The sequence below is a fragment of the Gymnoscopelus microlampas genome, assembly GCF_963454915.1.
Source record: "Gymnoscopelus microlampas genome assembly, chromosome: 1".
In the NCBI taxonomy this organism is placed as follows: Eukaryota; Metazoa; Chordata; class Actinopteri; order Myctophiformes; family Myctophidae; genus Gymnoscopelus; species Gymnoscopelus microlampas.
The window spans coordinates 64,851,845-64,878,484 of record NC_139962.1 but is presented as its reverse complement, the minus strand read 5'-3'; the positions used below and the strand labels follow the sequence as shown (position 1 = coordinate 64,878,484).

The 26,640-nt window shown below is 39.6% G+C and overlaps 2 protein-coding genes across 2 annotated transcripts in view; one reads left to right on the top strand and one right to left on the bottom strand.

The window, feature by feature from the left end:
• The window catches only part of LOC311051909 (GTPase IMAP family member 8-like), a 644,135-nt gene that overhangs the window by 91,475 nt on the left and 526,020 nt on the right, over positions 1–26,640 (top strand). The gene's annotated exons all lie outside the window — the stretch shown is intronic.
• LOC311051503 (TRPM8 channel-associated factor homolog) overlaps positions 3,514–26,640 on the bottom strand; it is a 36,628-nt gene continuing 13,501 nt past the window's right edge. The window contains exons 8-17 of the mRNA XM_084066081.1: positions 25,807–25,888; positions 24,812–24,986; positions 23,076–23,123; positions 22,014–22,188; positions 20,442–20,536; positions 16,393–16,603; positions 13,837–14,073; positions 12,093–12,316; positions 8,773–8,886; positions 3,514–3,858 (exon numbers count right to left, since the gene is read on the bottom strand). Coding sequence (XP_083922207.1) covers positions 3,625–3,858; positions 8,773–8,886; positions 12,093–12,316; positions 13,837–14,073; positions 16,393–16,603; positions 20,442–20,536; positions 22,014–22,188; positions 23,076–23,123; positions 24,812–24,986; positions 25,807–25,888 — 1,595 coding nt within the window. The 3' untranslated portion in view covers positions 3,514–3,624. The remainder of the gene's footprint in view (positions 3,859–8,772; positions 8,887–12,092; positions 12,317–13,836; positions 14,074–16,392; positions 16,604–20,441; positions 20,537–22,013; positions 22,189–23,075; positions 23,124–24,811; positions 24,987–25,806; positions 25,889–26,640) is intronic.

Here is a 26,640-nt window from a genome sequence, read left to right as displayed (position 1 = left end):
GAGTTATAGGCCAAAAAGTGAATCGGCCTGTTTTTTTTTAATGAATATTGATATGGATAATTGTATGGATACTTTATAAAAAAATAAAGTTTGGTACCCAAGGCTAGAATCCATCAGTAGGTCCTAAAGAAGCCTCATAAAAAATTTGGTGCTTTTATCCGCTTCGTTTCGATTATCTTGTTAAGCTCTCCCACTACTCTCCTCTCCCTGGCTGACAACGTCATGTAGATGTATTTTTGTGTATTTTCTTCATTAAAGAAAATAAATGCTTTACATGTTTGAAAGTGCACTGTTATTGGCAAAGATGCTTTTAAGAAACCTATGAAATTCCCCCTACAAACACACATTTGTAGGGGGTATTATTCAGTCTTATGCTAGATGTGCTCCTGTTTCTGCTCAATGTTAACCATATATATATATATATATATATATATATGCGCCCAAGGGCATTATATAGACGGGTTTCCTGTTAGTAAACATGAGAGGAATATGACCGCGCAGAGGAGGGGGAAGCCTATGGGTGCGTTTGGAAATTACGCACCGGAGCACACTCGCCTATTAGTTTGTATTGGCCAGTGCGCTCACTGCCGCTCAGGGCTGTATTTTCGAACGCGCCTTTCACCCGGGCATGCGCAGATTGCGCATTCTGCTCTGTGATGACGTCGCGCGGAAATCCGTCTATATGCCCAAGGGCCTTTTATTTATAAGGTATATATTTTACCACTATAGACCATAGTATGTTTAGCAAAATGTCACGATTCCCAAATCATACCCCATCAACCAAGACAGTTAATAATGGAAGATGATATTAGTGAGCATTGGAACACACATTTTATTTAATTTTGAATATGTCCATAATGATTTCACATACTATATTCACATATATAATCTCAGTTAATCAGTTTTTAAAAGATCTTATGGGGACAGAGCATAGAGTTAAAAAATAAGGGACAGAGCCCTCTATGTCTCGTCCGTCAGACTGCAGATGGACTCTTCAGATATCTTCCCAAATCTCGCGAGAGTGTGTTGCTGGGATAGAGAAAAGTCGATAACAAAGTTGATTTTCCCCTCATTTGGGTCTCTAAAAAAAAGCAATTTTAGTATGAAAATCTTGTACATATTGTGTGTCTTGTGACGATTCGGTCCAATATTTAGTTCATTAACCATGGAGCAAAAGAATGGTTCAGAAGCTGTGTTCACGTTGACTCTTCCATTGGAATCAACACGCTCCAATTTGCTTCCTGTCTCCTAAAAAGGCGTCCACCTACGTCACGCAGAAACAGGAAGTAAACCGGAGAATGCGACTTGCCATTTCCCTCTTGGGCTGGAGTCTTCATCCAGTGCCATTTTGACTTTGCTTGCACTTCAATCATGGTACACTAGCATTGCCAAGGCTCTGAAGACAAAATTACAGACGTCTCAAATGTAACTTGTGGGATTACACAAACTGCACAACTTTCACCACAGGACTGAATCTCATCCCAGCTCACTTTATTAGTTTAGGATGGCTCATATCAGGGTGGAAGAAAGAGTATCTCACCTCTCAATGTGTCTGGTATTCAAGATACTCAAAGGAACAATTTACAAGTACCTGTCAAACTACTTAATTGTTGTTTGTTGTACTGCTTTTTGTCTAGACATTTGTATGTTTATGGACCACAATAGAAACAAGTCTCTGTTTTTTTGTGATAGTTCATTTGGCTTATTGGAACGTACTGCTGTACTTTTAACTGTCAATGAAATATTTAATTAATTTCAACAATGAGTCATAGATACTTAAGCACAGGAATCAGATAATCTGACAATATCGATATGACTGAATGAAATAAACACAATTAGTTTCTCATTATCTTGTGTATGCCATTCATTTTGTTGTATTTGAATACATACATTCACCAAGATGGAATTTCAAATGCGTGTGATTTTTCTGCTTATCATGTATTGTATTATGCATTGCAAATGTGTCCCTATCATCAGAAAAAAAAGTTTCAAAAGATAAATAAATATAACAAGCAGAAATACAACCTCAAAAGTGAGCTTTTGAATAGGGCTTTATTTTGTATTATTTTGCTGATAAGTTAAATCTGCCTCGGTCAGACTCTACTATCATCCTCCGTCTGCTCATATACATTGTGACTGAATATACATAATGTGGATATTATGACAGATTATAGTTTACATACAGTATTATAATATATACATATATACTCTATATATGTACATTCCCTTTCACCAAATAATTCCTCTCCCCTAGCTTCAACTTTTAGGTTGCTTTCTGAAACTACCTTCTTTCTAGCCTGGTTCCAGACAAATCTGCCATTAAAAAAAACTAATAGGCTCTATGCACAGCAGCCATATTGGAAAGAAATTGGGCCTCTTCTTACTTCCTTCACAGGTGTTACCAATGATACTAATGAAGGCTCTGTTCCATTCTGGTCAGGGTGCTGATATTGTGCATGTTGGCTCACTAGAAACACTCCATTTTGGTTCCCAAATGGCCCCTTATTTGGTTCCATTTGTACACTCTCAGAGTTATGGGGATCCTTGAAAATAAGACAACCACTATGCCACACTAAATGGAACAGAGCCTTAATTAGTATCATTGGTAACACCTGTGATCGATCAATCAATCAAGCAGCATTAGATGACGGTGTATCTATCGTTGCTGTTGGGGCAGAATCCTTGCGTCTCCATATTTAAACTTGTACAAATGAAGTACAAATATTCAACCTACAAGCTCAAAACGTGTGTCGCTTGTAGATCGGATATTTTTGAAAAAAGTTGTAACGTTAAAAGTGTGTCTGCGGGACATAGGTTCCTGAAAAGTAACTGTTTTGGACATACAAGGTTTCCACCTGACAGTAACACCATACTAGACCAGTGGTTTCTCAAACGTTTTCATGTCAACAACCCCCAAAATGATATGCATTTGGCCGCGGACCCCCCATCTCAAAATATTTTCTTCCAGGGACCCAGAAGTAAAGATTTGAGTTACAAATCTTATTAAGACCTGGAACTGTGTCATTTTTAGATTTGAGCTAAAAAGCATTATTTTAAACTTTGGGCTATTCAAAAATAGCAGATATACAAGCTCATAGCGCGGCACCGAGTGCCGCGCTACAAGCTTGTAGATCTGCTATTTTTGAAAATTTGTGAAAATGTGTGCAAATCTTTGAATATATATATTTTTAAAGCGAACATTTTTAACTCAAATCTTTGCTTCTGGGGGTCCCTGGAACAAAATATTTTGATAAGGGTCCGCAGCCAAATACATATAATTTTGGGGGTCCTTGACATGAAAAAGATTGAGCACCACTGATATAGAAACATACGTTTTTCAGAATACTGTTGAGATTTAGGAGACATGTAGAATTCGGCTTCAGGTCTCAATGGGTTAAAAAAAAAAAAATATATATATATATATATATATATATATATATATATATATATATATATATATATATATATATATATATTTTTTTTTTTTTTTTTTTTTTTTTTCAAAGGTTCGCGTAAATTTTCACAATTTTTCAAAAATAGCCAAAGTATAAAGTCGTTAAAATGATTGTGAATAATAATTATTATTCCCCTGGTGGTAACTTTGAGAACCACAATGCACTTGCACTAGACCATGGGGTGGTCGCTCCAGGCAGGCAGGCTGGAGAGTTTGTGCTCGGTGGCGGCCTCTATGGGCCAGCCCCAGGCCTTGAAGAAGCCACACAGGTTGTGGCCTACGGCCTGGGAGAAGGTGTGGGCGTACAGGTTCATTTTGCCCGCGTTGCCCCCGGGAACGTCGCCCATGGTGTGATATGTGGAGAAAACCTTCTTGAAGGAACCCCAGCCAAACTGATCCTGGAGCTAAACAGAGAAGAGGAGAAAGATGAAGAAGAGACCAAAGATTACCAAGTGAATGTTATGTACAGTGGTGGGAAAAAAAGTACTCAAATGTTTGACTTAAGTAAAAGTATCAATACTGCCATGTAGAAGTACTCTGTTACAAGTAAAAGTCTTTTACTTGAGTACAAGTAAAAGTCTTTTACTTGAGTAAAAGTACAAACGTATTGGTATCAAAATGTTCTTAAAGTACCAAAAGTAAAAGTTTAAATGTTTGAAAATAGCAGATCTACAAGCTCACAACGCGTCGCGATGTGACGCGTTGTGAGCTTGTAGATCGGCTATTTTCAAATAGCCTAGGTATAAAATAGGGCTAAAGTGGTTAATGCAGGTTTTATAATGTAATGTAATCCACATGTAGTGGAGTAGAAGTGAAAGTATAGACAATTGGAAATACTCCCGTAAAGTACCTAAAAATTTGACTTAAGTACAGTACTTGAGTAAATGTACTTTAAACCACTCCTAGAGAATAATGGATGAATTGATGGAGAAAAAAAAGGGGGCCAAGATTAACTCTTTGACTGCCAATGTCATATTTTTTGCCTAGGCTGCTCTGGGAGCTGTGTTAGAACAGATGTTATACTGTATCATTTTGCTTTTGTTAATCTTGACCACCTATTAACTTAAATTCATCAAGTATTGTCTTTGTTTATGTATGCAAGGCATCTCGGGGTGAGTTAACCGATAGAGAAAGTGCCATTGTGGGCGTGAAGCAGTAATTTAAGCTAAAAAGCATTATTTTACACTTTGGCTATTAAAAAATAGCAGATCTACAAGCTCATAGCGCAGCACCGAGTGCCGCTCTATGAGCTTGTAGATCTGCAATTTTTTTTTAAATCGTGAAAATGTGCGCAAATCTTTGAATATTTTTTTTAAAGCGAACATTGAGATGGGGGTGACGGGGGTCCGCGGCCAAATACATATCATTTTGGGGGTCCTTGACATGAAAAAGTTTGAGAACCACTGACATATAGTAACATACGTTTTTTTTTTAAAGGATTTGGTAGACATTTTGTAGAATCGGCCTCATAGTTAGGGAATTTTAGCAATATGTGTGGACCATCTGTGAAAAAAATTACTACCAATAGCTTTCTTCACCAATGTGTTCTTATAGGTGTCTAGCATCACCTCTCAATTAATGCAAACCCAAATCCTCGTGGAAAATCCTGGAGAGCCAATCAAAGTTAAGGAGCACAGAGGGCTTGGGTGAAAGATATTAAAAAAAATAAAAGTCTAAAATGAACTTGTGAGGTGTCTAACTAGGGGTTTTCAGGGGTGCTGAATCCATTCCAACCATTATTTTTGAGTAAAAATGTCTCCCTGGCCATCTAATATTGGTATATTGGTTATTGTTAGTGTATAATCAGTGTATAATCAATGGTAGGGGATTGGGGTGTTTGATTCTATTCTGAAAAATAAAATAAGAAAATATTGCTAAACACTTGATAAGAGTGTACACCTACTGTGCACATGCTCAGTGGGATACACTGTCTGCATGTGGGGAAGGAGCGGGAGTGTTGCATCCTGGCAAATATGTCTGGACGATTTTAAGGTACGGTAGTTTATCTACTTTTTGGCATTTATTTTCCTCTGCTGGCAAAGCTTTTGATTACTGTGAATTTAGATGTCAATTTTCTCTACCCTATTGCTTACATTGAACAACCATTAGTTAAACAATCATGACACTTGTCTTTTAGTTGACAGCATGGAAGAGGATTCTGTAGCTTGTCGCTTAAGGTGCTTCATCTGTGGTGGTCCTGAGACTGAGATTCAAAAGTCACCCAAAAAGGCTATGCACATTTTTTGTCTTATTCTGAGTGTGTGGATGATGCAGCATTAATCAGAAGACTTCATGAGGACTGGAAAAACTGAGATGACCCCAAACTAAGATACCATTTGGAATGCAAAACAGAGCTATACAGTCGTGCAAGAAGTACAGTATATCCACTGGATATCGTAAGTTTTTTTTCATTGTGATGAAAGTTGCCACTTGCAGATTTCAATCCTATTCTATGTTGTGAGTGACATCATACTTTAATAAAAACTTTAAACATAATCTATTCTTTAGAGCAAGATGAGCAAGTCCAACGGCCAGACAGGAAGAAAAGACGCAGGGCATTGTCTGGGTCAAGTAGGTCAAGTGCTAGCTGGCACACTTGATCTACCATAATACTTGCATCCTTTGCAATGAAGGTATCAATGTTGGCACATTGAAAAGAAACCCTGGTAAGCCTTTTGTATGTAAGATTCAAATGAATTTTGATAATTGTTTTTCTTGCTCCTCATTGTAGGCTTCCACTCAAAGTCAAATAATTTAATCATGCACATACTGTATGTGGCTACCTTTTATCCAGACGGAGCTTGGCAGTTGTATCGTGCACCTGATAATGTCTACCAGGACCGACTGAAAAGGAGTTTGATGCAGAGAGCAAAGCGACGAGGTGATGACTGGGGACTTGAAGTCGCTGGTCGCCTGGTGGCAGAAGAGGCAGTATATCATATTCGATGCAGAAGAGACTTTGAGAACCCTGTTACACAGTCTGAGGTAACATTATATGGATACACAATACAGCTGTACAATACAACTCACATTTCTTATCCTGAGGGAAGAAATATAATTTTTAATAGTGAAACTTTTGACTTCAAAATAATGTATTCTGCAAGATTGATATGGGTCCAGGAATGAGGGGGACTAACAAAGGATAAGAAATGTGAGTTGTATTGTACAGCTGTAATTGTGTATCCATATAATGTTACGTCAGACTTTGTAACAGGGTTCTCAAAGTCTCTTCTGCATCGAATATGATATACTTCCTCTTCTGCCACCAGGCGACCAGCGACTTCAAGTCCCCAGTCATCACCTTGTCGCTTTGCTCTCTGCATCAAACTCCTTTTCAGTCGGTCCTGGTAGACATTATCAGGTGCATGATACAACTGCCAAGCTCTGTCTGGATAAAAGGTAGCCACATACAATATGTGCATGATTAAATTATTTGACTTTGAGTGGAAGCCTACAATGAGGAGCAAGAAAAACAATTATCAAAATTCATTTGAATCTTACATACAAAAGACTTACCAGGGTTTCTTTTCAATGTGCCAACACTGATACCTTCATTGCAAAGGATGCAAGTATTATGGTAGATCAAGTGTGCCAGCTAGCACTTGAACTACTTGACCCAGACAATGCCCTGCGTCTTTTCTTCCTGTCTGGCCGTTGGACTTGCTCATCTTGCGCTAAAGAATAGATTATGTTTAAAGTTTTTTATTAAATTATGATGTCACTCACAACATAGAATAGAATTGAAATCTGCAAGTGGCAACTTTCATCAAAATGAAAAAAAAACGTACGATATCCAGTGGATATACTGTACTTCTTGCACGACTGTATAGCTCGGTTTTGCATTCCAAATGGTATCTTAGTTTGGGGTCATCTCAGTTTTTCCAGTCCTCATGAAGTCTTCTGATTAATGCTGCATCATCCACACTCTCAGAATAAGACAAAAAATGTGCATAGCCTTTTTGGGTGACTTTTGAATCTCAGTCTCAGGACCACCACAGATGAAGCACCTTAAGCCACAAGCTACAGAATCCTCTTCCATGTTGTCTACTAAAAGACAAGTGTCATGATTGTTTAACTAATGGTTGTTCAATGTAAGCAGTAGGCTAGAGAAAATTGACATCTAAATTCACAGTAATCAAAAACTTTGCCAGCAGAGGAAAATAAATGCCAAAAAGTAGATAAACTACCGTACCTTAAAATCGTCCAGACATATTTGCCAGGATGCAACACTCCCGCTCCTTTCCCACATTCAGACAGTGTATCCCACTGAGCATGTGCACAGTAAACTCTCATCAAGTGTTTAGCAATAATTTCTTATTTTGTTTTTCAGAATAAAATCAATTCAACAACACCCCAATCCCTTACCATTGATTATACACTGATTATACACTAACAATAACCAATATACCAATATTAGATGGCCAGGGAGACATTTTTACTCAAAAATAATGGTTGGAATGGATTCAGCACCCCTGAAAACCCCTAGTTAGACACCTCACAAGTTCATTTTAGACTTTTATTTTTTTAAATATTTTTCACCAAAGCCCTCTGGGCTCCTTAACTTTGATTGGCTCTCCAGGATTTTCCACGAGGATTTGGGTTTGCATTAATTGAGAGGTGATGCTAGACACCTATAAGAACACATTGGTGAAGAAAGCTATTGGTAGTACATTTTTTCACAGATGGTCCACACATATTGCTAAAATTCCCTAACTATCAGGTCTTAACCCTTTAAGACCGGGAACGCATCTGTGTCATTTTAAGATTTCTTTGGCTATATAAAAATAGCAGATATACAAGCTCATAGCGCGGCACCGAGTGCTGCACTATGAGCTTGTAGATCTGCTATTTTCTTTTTAAATAGTGAAAATGTGTGTAAATCTTTTAGTTTGAATGTACATATATATTTTTTAAAGCGAAAGTTTTTAACTCAAATCTTTGCTTCTGGGGATTTTACAAATGTCTTCTTTTTTTTCCTAAAGTAAAAAAAAAAAAGTTTTTACTTATGTTGCTATATTATCAATGGTTTTCAATGTTTTTTCATGTCAAGGACCCCCAAAATAATCCAAAATGTCCGCGGACCCCCTCCCATCTAAAAACATTTAGTTCCAGGGACCCCCAGAAGCAAAGATTTGAGTTCAATTTTCGCAATTTTTCAAAAAAATAGCAGATCTACAAACTCATATCGCGGCGCTATGAGCTTGTAGTTCTGCTATTTTTGAATAGCCCAAAGAAATCTTTAAAATGACACGCATGCGTTCCCTTCCCGGCCTTAAAGGGTTAATGGGCTTAATGGGCATTAGAGGGCGCTCTCTCACCTGCATGTACGTCTCCAGCGCGATCCACATGTCCCAGCTGTTGAGTTTCCTGCCTCCTTTTATGTAAGCCTGTGCTCTCTGTGTGCGGTTCTGCTTGGTCATGTTGGGATGGGCCTGGACGGGGAACACATGCAGTGGTGGGAAAAAAAGTACTCACATGTTTTACTTAAGTAAAAGTATCAATACTGCGATGTAGAAATACTCTGTTAAGTCAAACTCCCAGAATTCAAAATGTACTTGAGTAAAAGTACAAAAGCATTGGCAGCAAAATGTACTTAAAGTACCAAAAGTATAATGACTCATTATGCAGAATGTCCCATTTCAAGTTTTCAAATGTATAACAAATATTGTGAAAATAGCAGATCTACAAGCTCACAATGCGTATTTTCAAATGGCGAATATATAATGGGGCTGAAGTGGTTAATGTATGTTTAGTAATAATAATCAAGTCAAAGTACAATATTTGCCTCTGAGAGTAGGAGTAAAAGTACTGAAAATGGGAAATACTCCAGTAAATTAAAAAATACCTCAAAATTGTACTTAAGTACAGTACTTGAGTAAATGTGCTTAGTTACTTTACACCACTGGAACATTGTAGTATTATTATTATTATTATTATTATTATTATTATATTTGACTCTTGTTGACATCTGTTTCTCCAGACTTATCGATTGATAGACAATCACAAACAGAAAAAAACAGATTACTATAGATTAGATTAAATAAAACATATTCTAATAAAATCTGGCAACAAGACGTGTGGACTGCATACTGTAAGTAGAATACACTCCAGTCAAAGCTCTCATCCTCAACAAATATCGAAAAATTATCAACTTAGTATCGAAATGCTCAGAATGTTTCCAACTTGTCGGAAATATAATTAAGATAAACGATTGGACACAGCAGGTTCGAGTCCCGTTCTCGACGATTTTTGCTGCATGTCTCTCCCTGTTTCCTGTCTGTCTCTACTGTAAAACTACTAGAGCTTAGGGGCGCTGCGTGCCCCTCCCGTCTATCCGCTGCGCGGGCCTTTGTGTTTGTTGAAAGGCAACCGGGGATGTGCGACGTCGCCGTCGAGTAGTCGTAATGTTGCCATGTTCGTTTACTATAAGCGATGAGCTTATTATCTGCGACTGTGGATTAGCAAGAGTGTAGCCTGTTTTCATAGACCTGGATGCTTGTTTCTCTCGCTGCACCTGGCGGCCATTTAGGGTCAGCGTTGGCATGACTTTTCTCTAATGTATAAATAGATAAATAAAGGCCAAAAAGACTGTAAAACTATAAATAAAGGCCAAAAAGACACCAACAATATACTGTAAAACTATAAATAAAGGCCAAAAATATCCTACCAAATAAATACAAAATGATTGAATATTATTGTCGATAAGCTAATTTAGGTCTAACAGCATAGGCTTACAATGGAGAGCATGCCACCGAGAAGGGTTGCGTTGGCAGTGATGGGTAAGCTACTTGGAAAATGTAGCAAGCTACACTACTAGTTACTCTCGATTAAATGTAGCTCAACTACAACGGAAGCTATCGTCAGAGAAATGTAGTAAGCTACACTACAAGCTACATGGCAAAAGTAGCTAGCTACATCGACACTACTTTTTTAAACATTTTTTTTTATCAACTTCATGATCAAGAACAACTTTCCACCAAACAATTAGGCAGGCAAAAAATGCTCAATTTGATTGTTTATTATAATGTATAATGTGTGATGTCAAACAAAACTGACATTTTCAAATAATATTCCTATATATTCCTCATTTTGTAAGTAAAATCAATTGATCAATTTAGACTGTATTTAAATCCAAATAAATGTATATAAAAGATATGAATTATCAACACTACTCTAGATCAGTTGTTCTCAACGTTTTCAGGCCGTGACTCCCCAAAATAATCAAATTTGAACTGGGGACCCCTCAAAATAATCATATTTGAACTGGGGACCCCTCAAAATTATCATATTTGAACTGGGGACCCCCCACCCTGACAAGCACTTGGAATGTAGGAGTTGAGGCATTATTTAGTTTGACTTGGTTCCACAGATACAAATTGTGAAAATAGCAGATCTACAAGCTCACAATGCCACACGCTTGTAGATCTGCTATTTTCAAAATGTTTGCCTCTTTCTTATATTATTTGACTATTTGGCCAATATCTGACACAGTTTTTATAATATAGTTTGTTGATTGTAATGGTCTACTTTTTGTTCTCTTTTTTTTGTATTAAAAAGGCCTTAAAAGTCCATAAATGGTCACTTCACTGTCATCTGGGGACCCCCCAAAAATCATGTGGGGACCCCCCTGGGGATACCGACCCACAGGTTGAGAACCACTGCTCTAGATGATCTTTTCCCTCTTATGTAGCCTACTGTATGTATTTATTTTAGTTTGCCTTTTCTTTTCCCCACCCCATAATGTTATTCATGTTCTGCCTAAAGTGAAAAATAGCAGCTATCTATTAGTTATCTGTTGACAAAAAAAAGGGCATTGACTTGTGTGCTGTTTGGAAACAGTTGACAATGGTTATGTAAAGCTTTTCATCAGCTTATTTGGGGCTTATTTTTTATAGACCTGGTTGCTTGTTTCTTTCGCACAATTTGGCAACACTGCTTCTAATGGCTAACAAAACTACCTGGCTCCGTCTGTGATCATAGAGTTATAATATATCGTCTGTGATCCATGCTCTGTGGCTGCTTTCAACAGCCATGGCTGGGACGGTGGATATGTCTTTCTGTTACTGTATTATCCATCTAAAAGTACCACACACAGCTGAAAAGTATTGCGGACACGTTATTATGGATCCCACTGCGCATCAGCGGACTGCTCTTCATGTGTGGTCTGTGTTTTGATTTCCTTCCTGGTTTGGCATGCATGACCCGCCCTATCCTGACTCTGATTGGCCTACCCGTAATGTTCCTTACCCAATCGTGAGTCGTCATATCTGAACCAATCACCTCCGTGGATTTCTTTTTTCTTCACAAAACTATTTAGCAGTCAACTTTTCTCCAGTGAGAGTAGCGTGTAGCGATGATGGACGTTACATCACTACTTTGGTCTAAAAATAGCTACACTACAGAAAACGCTACTTGGTTCAAAAGGAGCGACGCTACCGTCACGCTACTGGGAAATGTAGTTAAGCTATGTAGCGTCGCTACTTGTAGCTCGCTACTGCCCAACACTGTGCGTTGGCCGTGACGCTTTTGCTGGTGTGATCCACAGCACATCAAATACATTAACATTATTCTCGATATAACGCTAAAATAGAGGTCAAGTACGTCTCAAATAGTGTTTGGTTCAAAGCAGCTGACCCACCTTTCCCCTGTCGATCCCCAGCACCTCCTCGTGCACGTACACGGACCACAGGTTGCACGTGCACTCCGTGGTGTGCGAGGGGAACTCCCAGCATCCTCTCTGTTGGTTGTGGCCCAACTCGTGGATGGGGCCCCACAGGCCCGAGCGTTTCATCTGCTCTGCGTTGACGACCTCGGCTGCAGAGACGGAGTGCATCATGATGGGGTAGCCTGCGTGCATCCACCCTGCATGGACGCATGGAGAGGGGGTGCAAACAGTTAATCCACTAAATCGATAATACAAAAATAATTGATTTTAGTAAAATCATTTATTCTGGGGTATTTCATTTTCTTAACCCATTAAGACCGGGAAGTCTCATAGCGAGTGCCGCGCTATGAGCTTGTAGATCTGCTATTTTCTTTTTTTTAATCGTGAAAATGTGTGCAAATCTTTGAATATATAGAATATATTCATTTCTTTACTAAAATCTTTGCTCCTGGGGGTCCCTGGAATAACATATTTTTGAGATGAGGGTCCGCGGCCAAATACATATCATTTTGGGGGTCTTTGACATGAAAAAGTTTGAGAACCACTGATATAGAAAAAAAAACTGTTGGGATTTGTAGAATCCCCAGAAAAAAAGATTTGAGTTAAAATGTTGCGCTTTAAAAAAAAAATATATATATATTCAAAAGATTTGCACAAACTTTCAACATTTTTCAAAAAATAGCAGATATACAAGCTTGTAGCGCGGCACCGCACTATGAGCTTGTAGATCTGCTATTTTTTGAATAGCCTAAGAAATCTTAAAATGACACAAACGATGCTTTCCCAGTCTTGAAGGGTTAAGTTACATTTTCAGAAATACCTAATACAAGCTACTGTAGCTCGTAGATAGGCTATGTTTTGTATTTTTGCACAATGCCATTGTACAATGAAGCATAACATAGAGCCTAACTTGTTTTACTCTCCAATTGTCTATACTTTATCTCCACTACAATTGAAAAGAGCCGATCTACAAGCTCACAACGTACGCGACGCGTTGCGAGCTTGTAGATCTGCTATTTTCAAACATTGTAGTACTTTTACTTTTGGTACTTTAAGTACATTTTCATAGCAATACTTTTGTACTTTTATTAAAGTAAATTTTGAATTCCGGACTTTTGCTTGTAACGGAGTACTTCTACATTGCAGTATTGATACTTCTACTTAAGTAAAACATTTGAGTACTTTTTCCACCACTGTTAGGATTCTCCGAAATCCTGAATGGCATCGGACCCAAAGATCTGCCATTGGTTGGGCTCTATCTGCCAATGGTCGGGCTTTATAGGCTCTATTCACAGCAGCCATATTGTGAAGACATTCACAGGTGTTACCAATGATACTAATGAAGGCTCTGTTCCATTCTGGTCAAACAGAGTCAGGGTGCTGATATTGTGCATGTTGGCTCACTGGAAACACCAGTGGGTCTACAGTTGGGGTCCAGGGACCCTCAGGGGCTTCCAAATGGCCCCTTACAGGTGTGTAACTCTGAGAGTGTACAATTGGAACCAAATGGACCCGTAAGGGGTCCATTTGTACACTCTCAGAGTTATGGGGGTTGTGGAAACCACTGTGCTAGACTAAATGGAACAGAGCCTTCATTAGTATCATTGGTAACACCTGTGAATGTCTTCATAATATGGCTGCTGTGAATAGAGCCTATTGGAGAAAGTAAGGAGACGCTAGAGAAAGAACGGTAACATGACAGATAACGTTCGCTGACCCGCAGAGATTTGCACGTCCGCCACAAAGCGCTCTTTGCGGGGGAACTTGTGTGGGATGGCGGCCAGGTCAGCGATGCCTCTCATGATGTCGTTCCAGAGCACCGCCAGCTCATCGGGACGCTCCAGTTTGCGGACGTAGTCTGACGACACGGTCAGGATGATGTTGTCAAACTCTAGCTCCGCCCAGGGGGAGGGGGCTGTGCGCAGCAATGTCCAATCGGCCGGAGTCGTCACACCTGGAGAGAAGAGGCGTTTTATTCACAGTGAAGAATTCAATGATTTTGATTTGAAATATGCTTCAAATAATTGGCATATCGACTAAATTGGGAGAAAATATTATTAGCTAATTTATTTCATCCTATATTTGACCGAAGGCTGTAGAGATGCCCAGCTCTTTATAAACAGAACCATTCTTATCTTTTATACAAAGGTGTAAAGTAACTAAGTACATTTACTCAAGTACTGTACTTAACACATTCGGTGCCAGAATTGTATAATAACAGATTACGGTCGGCTGCGCGGCGCTGTTTAAGCTGTAGACTCCACGATCGCCGATACAAAATGAGTCGTTTTCCCCAAATCAGTACTCAGTATCAGTATCAGTACTTTCACTTCTACTCCACTACATCTCAGAGGCAAATATTGTACTTTTACTCCACTACAATTATTTGAAAACTTTAGGTAGTTGTTACTTTGCAGATCTACATTATTACATTATAAAACATAAATTAACCACTTTAGCCCTATCTTATACCTGGGCTATTTGAAAATAGCAGATCTATAAGTGTAGATCTGCTATTTTCAAACATTTTAGCGTCTATACTTTTGGTACTTTAAGTACATTTTGATACCAATACTTTTGTACTTTTAATTGTACAAAGTTCCGGACTTTTACTTGTAACAGAGTACTTCTACATTGCAGTATTGATACTTTTACTTAAGTAAAACATTTGAGAACCTTTTCCGCCACTGCTTTTATCCTTACATTTGCATCGAATATTCAAAACACTGACAGGCAAGAGGGCCCTATAAACCTATTCTATTTATTCAAACCTAATCAATAGTTTATTCAAGATAAAGTTCTGTGAGAGAACCAAATGTTTTATCTGGTATCAAATTCAAACTCATGGACATACAGTACTGACTAACTCAGTTGAACAGGGTGCATTTGTTGAATCAGAACGGTGAGATATCTTGCTCCATTAATTAGAAATGAATGTATCTAAAATAGTTTCCTCATTGACTTACACTGTACAGTGAAACAGCTCTCAAAGTCACTAGTTCAGCACATACAGTAAACGCAAAGAAAGCTGATTCTGCCAGGAACATCACAGTACAAAACATAGTATGGCTTAGAAAAAAAAAGAAAACATATTACATATTGGCAGAATCAGCTTTGTGTTTACAGTATGTGCTAAAAGTCTGACTTTGAACGCTGTTTCACTGTGCAATGTAAATTAATAAGAAGACTAATAGGAATATAATTTTCTGATCAACTGAGCAACGGAGCAAGATCACAGCAAGGTAACTACCCAAACCAAAGTGTCATTGTGCTTTAAGCCTGTGATTCTCAACATTTAAAGGACCCCCAGTTTGATATGCATTAGACCACCAACCCCGATTTGATAAAGACTTGTATCTCTGGGACCCAATCTACACTTTAAAATCTTCAGTATTAATCTAACTCTGAGAGTGTACAAATGGACCCTTACGGGTCTGTGAGAGTGTACAAATAGAACCGAATGGACCCTTACAGGTCTGTAACTCTGAGAGTGTACACATGGAACCAAATGGACCCTTACAGGTCTGTAACTCTGAGAGTGTACACATGGAACCAAATGGACCCTTACAGGTCTGTAACTCTGAGAGTGTACAAATGGAACCAAATGGACCTTTACAGGTCTGTAACTCTGAGAGTGTACAAATGGAACCAAATGGACCCTTACAGGTCTGTAACTCTGAGAGTGTACACATGGAACCAAATGGACCCTTACAGGTCTGTAACTCTGAGAGTTTACAAATGGAACTAAATGTACCCGTCGCTCTCAGAGTTACAGACCCCTGGTGGTCCCCAAACCCTACATTGAGAAACAGTGGTTAATTATAATCGAATAAATCAAATCTGAAGTCAAGTCTGATTAACCAGCCCTATGTTGTACTTTGTCATACAGTGGTGTCATGTGAATGTACTGAAAATATTTGATCTACAGGCTCACAACATTGCTACACATTGTGAGCCTGTAGATTATTATTATTATTATTATTATTATTACTATTATTATAGTATATATAACAACAGTGTACCGCATGCAGCCAGTGTTGCCAGATTTTGCGAGAGAAATAAGCAGCCAGGTCTATGAAAACAAGCCCAAAACAAGCGCCAAACAAGCCCAAAAGTCGCTTATAAAAAGCAGACATGGTAACAAAGTTGTGAAAGCGAAAGTGGTTGAATGAAGAGGAGAGCTTGCTGTCACCATGGATATGGATCGTATACCGTCACTACATCACGACAGTGGTGAGTGACATTGTTTATAAGAAAACTAACGTCTACCCACCATGCTTGTAGTAGGGAGCAGGTACGGCCACTTGCACGGTGACCTCTGACCCCTGGACCTGCGCGTGGGGCGGAGCCACCAGGTAGATGAGCCCGCCCCACAGGTTCCACACCTGCATCATCTCCGTGGTAACGGGGAAACAATCGTGGACGCACGGCGCCCTCTTCAGCTCGTCTGCGTTGAGATGGTCCGTCTGACAGCCGATCTGCACCTGAGCAACACATGAGCCACCAGTGGTGTAAAGCAACTAAGTACATTTACTCAAGTACTGTACTTAACACATCGGGTGCCAAACACGGTCTGAACCGTGTGTTTACTTAGTGGCGGTTCCGAAGCTTCGGTGCCGAACACGGTCTGAACCGTGATTTCAGTCTTTTTGTTTTTTTTTGTTTTTCTCCGCGCGGGCGGGGCTAGAGCAGCTCTGGGAGCACCCATTGTAATCCTGCGAAGGAAGTGCCAGATCGCTCACCGGAAACACTTTTTTTCCCCCCATCCGGTTCCTGTCTATTTCCTACTTTGAAACGCCTATATCTCCGAATCTGTTTCCTGTGGGGAAAAACGGTCATGCGCGATGCGCGATTCCCCCCCCCCCCGTTGTAACCCGCGAGGGGATGTTATGGTTCCAGCCTGTAGCCAGGCTCATGGCAGAACATGAATCGATGCTTTTTTTTGCGTGGATTTGCTTGTAACGCACGCGAAAACAACAAACAGCAAAGCGCAGTCAATGGGAGAATGCTGGCACCCACGGTAAGTTGTTATGAAAAAACGCTGGCACCCGATGTGTTAAGTACACTTTTGAAGTATTTTTACTTTACTGGAGTATTTCCAATTTTCAGTGCTTTTACTTCTACTCCACTACATCTCAGAGTAAAATATTGTACTTTTACTCCACTACAATTATGATAGCGTTTATCCACTAGTTACTTTGTAGATTTAGATTATTAGTACAAAACATACACTAACCACTTTAGCCCTATCTACAAGCTCACAATGCGTCGCAATGCGACACATTGTGAGCTTGTACATCTGCTATTTTTAAAAGGTTTTTATACATTTTGAAAACTTGTGAAACAATGCACAATGAGTACTTTCTACTTTTGGTACTTTAAGTACACTTTGGTTCCAATACTTTTGTACTTTTACTCAAGTCAATTTTGAATTGCGGACTTTTAGTTGTAACAGAGTATTTCTACATCGCAGCATTGATACCTTTACTTAAGCAACAAATGTGAGTACTTTTTCCACCACTGTGAGCCTCATTCCAATAATCTAACTTCTCACACTCACGTCTCAGTCCCGCCTCCAGGTGAAGAGGCGACGATTAATAGCGGTTTCACATTGGGTGCGTTTGAAGCGAAGCGTTCCTCCTCCGTTCCCGAGTGCGCTTGTTGGCCAGCATTCACACTGGCCAAGACTCGAGACCATTTCATTTAACAGTAATGGTAAATAGGTGGGGGCGCTGTGGACTATGACGCTTTGGGAGAGCGAATGTCATTCACAGAAGAAAAGTCATTCTAGAGTGAATAATAAAGTTTGACTGTGTTCCTGACGTTGTCTTGAGTTATAATAACAACAGATCAACAATACACAACCAAAGCAGTGTGTGCACTGGTCTTTGAAACCTCGAAATGCACTGTCGTCTGTTAATATGATATTGGCGTCACGGACGCATCCTTTGTAATTTAGCAGTGACGTCACGTCACGGACTAATCCTTGGTGTATTTATCCTTTCAAATACGTTCGCCACACATGTGTTTTTTGTTTATTATTTTTCACGGCTCGCGCTACTCAAACACTAGCAGGATTATTATTTCTTGTCAACATTCAAGTATAACTATGAGAAGGTATAACCCAGCTAAAATAATGTGTCATTATAAAAATATATAAATGATATATGATTAGCAGTCCACTTCCTTCTCTTGGTACGGATGGATTCACACTGCCGCGTTCCGTTCCCGACTCCGCAGCAATCGGACCCGAGACTACCTCCCGAGGTGGTTTCGAGTACGGAACGGTGATGCGTTACGGGGAACGGTTCGCTACGTTCACACTACCACAACAGCAGCCAAGTGGTCCAGGGTGCGCACCCGGGACCATAGTGTGAAACCGCTCTAAGATACGAGTCCGGAGGAATCGAGCAGGCCGGACTGACAGCCACTTTCCGATGCTCTCGCTCCTCCATAGCCCTACAGATGCCACGTTGTATCGACGCTACGCATTTCTCTCACCGCTAACCCATTAAGACCGGGAACACATCTCTGTAACCACTTTCTAACCATTATCTCATACTTTGGCTTTTTTTGAAAAATCGTGAACATTTTTGCGAACTTTGAATATATATATATTTGTTAAAAGCGAACATTTGTTACTCAAATCTTTGCTTCTGGCGGTCCCGGGAACAACATATTTTGAGATGGGGGTCCGTGGCCAAATACATATCATTTTGGGGGTCCTTGCCATGAAAAAGTTTGAGAACCACTGATTATAGCATTAGTTTCAAAAAACTGTTTTGGATTTAGAAGACATTTGTAGAATCCCCAGAAGCAAAGATTTGAGTTTCAAATGTATTTTCAAAGATTTGCACACATTTTTATGTTTTTTCAAAAATAGCAGATCTACAAGCTCATAGAGCGGCACTCGCTATGAGCTTGTAGATCTGCTATTTTTGAATAGCCAAAGTATAAGATAATGGTTCAAATCGAAAATGACAAATGCTTTCCCGGTCTTAATGGGTTCGTTTAGCATTGGGAGAGCTGTGCGTCCAAACACACACACATTCTGCCAACTTGTCAGGATGTTCAGAGCCGTTTTAATAACGTTAAGTAACTAACACAGAGGGGTTCAACACTCACTGCGCGATGGGTTGACCAGAGATATTGAGCCAGGCCTGTGCCTGACATATTCATTTAAATCTCCCTACCTCAACATGTAATTGTTTTTAACTTACACATGTTCTGTTATGGTTTATTTTGTTGTTTCTGTGTTTTATACCATCAGCATTGCAAATGAGGGTAAACCTCAATGCTCTTTTCGAGAATAAATAAAGGTTTCAATCAATAGTGAAGGCTAATGAAGGCTCTGTTCCATTCTAGTCAAACAGAGTCAGGGTGCTGATATTGTGCATGTTGGCTCACTAGAAATACTAGTGGGTCTCAAAGTGTGGTCCAGGGACCAGCTCATGGTTCCTTGAGAGGGTGTAACTCTGAGAGTGTACAAATGGAACCAAATGCTTGAAATTAAAAAGTTTGAGAACCACCGTGCTACACTAAATGGAACAGAGCCTTCATTAGTGTCATTGGTAACACCTGTGAAGGAAGCAAGGAAGGGGCCCAATTTCTGTCCAATATGGCTGCTGTGCATAGAGCCTATTACAGAGCCAAATGTTAAGTTTACCAAGTATTTAGGGTTTAAGTAATCTGAGTTCCCAGAAGTTTTCGCCGGCTCGGCGAGGAACTTCTGGGCCAGAGCCCTGGGATTTGTGGGCGGGATGTTATTTACGCTCTGAATCTGAGCGGACACGCCTCTTACCGGTCTGAGAGCTGTGCAACTCGTCTAAAAAGTCCGACGAGAGGCAAACAGCAGTACACAACAATGGCGGCCGAAATTTCTCAAGGGGAAATTGCTTCCCGTCGATCCTATTTAGATGCAACACCCACTGCATGTGGATCCCGCCCCCTTTTCTTCATTGGCTGTTGATTTGAATCACAACGCAGTGGCCGCGCCCCCGCCGTCCAAACTCCGAGGCAATGCCTCCCAGACTAGGGTTTAAGTGGCTGAAATGTCAAGCTGTCTGTGAAATACATCGATGAAAAAAGTTTCAATCTGCAACATCATTTCATACATTCTGCAGTGGGGGGGTCCCTGCTTCATTTCTCTCTCAGCTAAGGGCGGTCCTTGGCCTGAAAAACATCTACTCTATAGCAATGATTACGAATCAGAGTGTAGAGCTTTAACTTTTTGACACAAACACTTTTTTGAACCCAAAGAAATAGCACACACTACTCCTTTAACAGTGTCATTGTCCCATAAGATAACGTTGTGCGCTGTACCTTCCATCCTTTTTTGACAATCTGTGACGGAACCGATATGTAGGTCTTCATTCCAGGAGAGAGATACAGTCCTGTGCTGATCCACTCCTCTCCTCCTAATATACGCACGCGCACACACACACACACACACACACACACACACACACACACACACACACACACACACACACACACACACACACACACACACACACACACACACACACACACACACACACACACACACACACACACACACCGTTAACAAGAATCTGCGGAAGAATGTGCTATTATGTTATTGATTTCAGTGGTGTAGTAACTAAGTACAGTACATTTACTAGTACTGTACTTAAGAACAATTCTGAGGTACTTTTACTTTACTGGGGTATTTCCAATGTTCAGTACTTTTACTTCTGCTCCACTACATCTCAGAGGCAAATATAGTACTTTTACTCCACTACAATTATTTGACAACTTTAGTTAGTTATTTTGTAGATTTTGATTACTACTACTAACAAAACATACGTCACCCACTTCAGCCCTATATACATTTCGGCCATTTGAAAATAGCCGATCTACAAGCTCACAATGAGTCGCGATGCGACGCATTGTGAGCAATTATCATACTATAAAACATGCATTAACCACTTAAACCACTATTTTATAAATAGGCTATTTAGCATTTTTTTGAATAGCAGATCTACAAGCTCACAACGTGTCGTATCGTGACGCGTTGTAAGATCTGCAAAAAAAAAAAAAGTTCTACTTTTGATACTTTAATTTGATGCTTTTGTACTTTTACTCAAGTAACATTTTGAGCTCAGGCCTTTTACTTGTAACAGAGTATTTCTTTATTGTGGTATTGCTACTTTTACTTAAGTAACATATGTGAGTACTTCTTCCACCACTGCTGGTATCCTTGTTTCTATAAAGGCACTACATTGTTCTCTCTGCACTCTATTTGTGTGTCTATGTACCTTGTTGTTTGTTGACTAGGGTTCATGTTTATTCTGCTTATTCATACTTTAAGTCACTCTGGACGAGAGCGTCTGCTAAATGCCTAAACTGCAGTGGTGGAAAGTAACTAAGTACATTTACTTATGTACTGTACTTGAGCAAAGTTCTGAGGAATTTGTACTTTATTTGAGCATTTCCCATTTCCAATACTTTTACTTCTACTCCACTACATCTCGGATCCAAATATTATACTTTTACTCCATTACATGTATTTGAACACTTTAGTTACTTTGCAGATATAAATCAATACATTATAAAACATACATTAACCACTTTATCCCTATTTTATACCTAGGCTATTTGAAAATAGCAGATCTACAAGCTCACAACGCGTTGCATCGCGACACGTTGTGAGCTTGTAGATCTGCTATTTTCAAACATTTTAGTACTTTTACTTTTGGCTACTTTAAGTACATTTTGATACCAATACTTTTGTACTTTGACTCAGTACATTTTTAATTCCGGACTTTTACTTGTAACAGAGTACTTCTACAGTACATTGCAGTATTGATACTTTTACTTAAGTAAAACATTTGAGTACTTTTTCCACCACTGCTGAACTGTAAACGGTATGACCTTTTGTCTGGACGTTCAGGGTGATCTTGTAGTTGTTGACAACGGGCATGACCGGGTTGTTCTTGATGAGGTACGGCAGCAGAGCGTCTGGTTGCGAGCACACTTTATAAACCTCTGCACCGACACTGAGGAGAAGGTGGTCCTTCGGGCTGCGCACCGGACAGCCCTCACACACCTGAGGGGGATTAGAGGAGATTGCAGCTGAAACTATCGATTTTTGTCATAGCGATTGTTTGACTGATGACTTTTTTCCATTAATCCATTAAAAACCGGGAACGCATCTGTGTAACCCCTTTTTTATACTTTGGCTATTGAAAAATAGCAAATCTACAAGATCATAGCGTGGCACCGAGTGCCTCGCTATGAGCTTGTAGATCTGCTACTTTATGAAAACTCGTGAAAATACCTTCTTTTTTTTAGCAAACAAACTCAAATCTTTGCTCCTGGGGGTCCCTGGAACAAAACATTTTCAGATGGGGGGGCCTGCGGCCAAATACATATAATTTTGGAGGTCCTTGACAAGTTTGAGAACCACTGATATAGTAACATGTTTTTCAGAAAACTGTTAGGATTTAGACGACATAATATGTAGAATCCCCCAGAAGCAAAGATTTGAGTTACAAATGTTCCCTTTAAAAAAACATATATATTCAAAGATTTGCACACATTTTCACGATTCTTTAAAAAATTGCAGATCTACAAGCTCATGAGCTATATCTGCCATTTTTGAATAACCAAAGAAATCTTAAAATGACACAGACGCGTTCCCAATCTTAAAACCCATTAAGACCTGGAACGCATCTCTGTCACTTTAGATTTCTTTGGCTAGTCAAAAATAGCAGATATACAAGCTCATAGCGGCGGCACCGAGTGCCGCGCTATGAGCTTGCAGATCTTTTTGAAAAATCGTGAAAACATTTTTTTTAATATTTTTTTCCGATTTTTTTTTTTTTGAAAATGTTTAGAAGCGGCCTCAGGTCTTAATGGGTTAATGGGTTAATCAAATCAATAAGAAACGTTTTCTGTATATCAACGTATCGAATAAGCTAGACACCAGCCCACCTGCGGCATGCCTGACTTCTTCAAGATGTCTTCAAGGGTGGACACCACCTGCATATAGGAGGACATTAATAATAATAATAATAATAATAATAATAATAACAACAACAACAACAACAACAACAACAACAACAACAACAACAACAATAACAATAATAATAACTAGAAAAAGTGCTCCTCGGAGCACAACTCTCCGCCAGAAGACTTGTGTTGGTTCAAAGGTCGCGAAGGTCGCTATCCCTCTTGTATATGTAAGTGTCCTATCCATCCTGTCTGGGTAAGTGTCCTCTTCCGTTCATTCTGTGTAAGTGTCCTATCCCTCCTGTCCTATCCGTCCTGTCTATGTAAGTGTCATATCCCTCCTGTCTATATAAGTGTCCTATCTGTCCTATCTGTCCAATAAGACAGATAGGAACAATTGGACCGCGACTACTTGACTACTTCCGGTTCGAAGGTCTGGGAGTGAGCTAGTGGCCGGATTTTCGGTATTGGAATCTGGCTTATCACAGTGACACATGTATTTATAGGTCGCTATCCCTCTTGTATATGTAAGTGTCCTATCCAACCTGTCTGGGTAAGTGTCCTCTTCCGTTCTGTCTGTGTGAGTGTCCTATCCCTCCTGTCTGTATAAGTGTCCTATGTCATATCCCTCCTGTCTATATAAATGTCCTATCTGTCCTATCTGCCAATTATGTATCAGCCATGCAGCCATTTCATGGTTCCCGTCTTACCTCACTCTGACAGTGGCGGAGACACTGTCAGAGTGATGCCATGTATATATAGGCCCGGTGGCGTCACTAGCCAATCAGATCACAGTATTTCACGTGTCACGTGAGGCTTGACCAATCGGTGTGTCATGTTTAGAAAGTGAAAACGCAGTGATAACAATACTCTCCTGGCGGAGAGTAATAAACACCACGTGCGTGTAGGAGGACATTAATAATAATAATAATAACTAGAAAAAGTGCTCATCGGAGCACAACTCTCCGCCAGAAGACTTGTGTTGGTTCGAAGGTCGCGAAGGTCGCTATCCCTCTTGTATATGTAAGTGTCCTATCCATCCTGTCTGGGTAAGTGTCCTCTTCCGTTCATTCTGTGTAAGTGTCCTATCCCTCCTGTCCTATCCGTCCTGTCTATGTAAGTGTCATATCCCTCCTGTCTATATAAGTGTCCTATCTGTCCTATCTGTCCAATAAGACAGATAGGAACAATTGGACCGCGACTACTTGACTACTTCCGGTTCGAAGGTCTGGGAGTGAGCTAGTGGCCGGATTTTCGGTATTGGAATCTGGCTTATCACAGTGACACATGTATTTATAGGTCGCTATCCCTCTTGTATATGTAAGTGTCCTATCCAACCTGTCTGGGTAAGTGTCCTCTTCCGTTCTGTCTGTGTGAGTGTCCTATCCCTCCTGTCTGTATAAGTGTCCTATGTCATATCCCTCCTGTCTATATAAATGTCCTATCTGTCCTATCTGCCAATTATGTATCAGCCATGCAGCCATTTCATGGTTCCCGTCTTACCTCACTCTGACAGTGGCGGAGACACTGTCAGAGTGATGCCATGTATATATAGGCCCGGTGGCGTCACTAGCCAATCAGATCACAGTATTTCATGTGTCACGTGAGGCTTGACCAATCGGTGTGTCATGTTTAGAAAGTGAAAACGCAGTGATAACAATACTCTCCTGGCGGAGAGTAATAATAACAACAATAATAACAATAATAATAAACACCACCTGCGTGTAGGAGGAACACTCGTAAGCCTTCATGTGCAGGTAATGGGCACAGTCCCCGCCCAGCTTCTTGAGACATGCCTTCTCCTGCTGGGTAAGCTCCTCCCCCTGGGTCACGTGACCGGCGAAGCGGCGCAGCAGTTGTCTGAAGTGGTAGCCTTGTTTACAGCTAGCCTGGCTGGGATCAGGGCACATGTATTAGAGCAGAGGTATTCAACACAACGCCTCGCGCTGCGAGCCGTTGTGCGCTTGTAGATCTGCTATTTTTGACAAAGTGGTTCGGTATAGGGGGAAAAAAAGAGTGAAAGTACAGAAAGTACAGAGTGAAAGGTCAGGTTTACTAAGTATTGTTTTTAGAGCATTAGGTTAAATGTCTGTAAATACACATTAACATGAATCCAACATGACAAGTGCTGTGAAACAAGTCTATGTAGCTGCCTATGAAATCTATGAAACAAAAAAATATGTTATACAATATTGGGGGTCCCTGCTTTCTCTCTCTCTCAGCCAAGGGGTCCTTGGCCTGAAAACGTTGAAGACCCCTGTATTAGAGTTAACTAAAACCAAATAACTAGAACTAGAATTGACAATATATTTTAGTTAACTGAAATTATATTAAAGCTTGTACTGTTGATCCATAGCTATTTTCACTTTTCTGAGCTTTTGGAATCTCGGCTCCGAGTACCCCATATTACACAACACAAAACTGAAACTAACACTAAAAATGAGCCTTTAAAAACATTTTGATGCTAGTTTATTATATACTATATATATATATATATATATATATATATATATATATATATATATATATATATATATATATATATATATATATATATATATATATATATATATATATATACACGTCTATATGTATAATAAACTAGCAAAATAAAAGAAGAACAAAATTAAGCTAAACTGAAACTGAAATTGAAGACAAAAAGTCAAAATTAGATAAAAATAAAAAGTAATGAAAAAGTCAGAACTCTGATAACCTTGGATCAGGGGCCTTGTAGCAGCCTGCGCTCAACGTCGCCCCCAACAGGCTGAGACCCATACGGGTCAGGATGTGATTCCCTGCAACACAGAAAACACAGCTGATCTGTTTGATAACTTGATAGCACCAAAAATATTTATCTAATTACAAGCTCAGCTACTTTTTTGAAAATGGGCAATTTAATTAAGCTTGACCATTCAGACTAAATGACTCAAAGGGGTGTGTCAGAGAGCCTAGCCTCCAGTGGTGGAAAGTAACTAAAGTACATGTACTTAAGTACTATACCTAATAGGGGTGTGCCAATATATCGTCCCACGATACATCGCGATACGTTTTCGTGACGATATGTATCGTTTTGGGGGAAAAAAATATCGTTTTGATTTTTTTTTTTTTTTTTACAATCATTATAATCAGGCATGCAAACAGCCCCGAGGTGAAAAGGGTGACAACATGTTGTTTTTTTCGGGTCAGGTGTCACACTATTGCCCTATTTGGATTGAAAACGGCTATTGTAGCTGAAAAGCTACAAGTTTGCATGTCTGAATAATGCAAAAACAGAATTATTTGTTTGCATTTACTTTTTTCCTCCCCCATATATTTTCATAATATAAAAAGTGCGTATCGTATCGTATCGAATCGATATCGTATCGAAGTTGTGAGCCAAATATCGTATCGTATCGTTTGGTGAAATTAGTGTATCGGCACACCCCTAATACCTAAGTACAATTTTGAGGTATGTACTTCCAAGTATTTCCAATTTCCAATACTTTTACTTCTACTCCACTACATCTCGGATCCAAATATTGTACTTTTACACCACTACATTTATTAG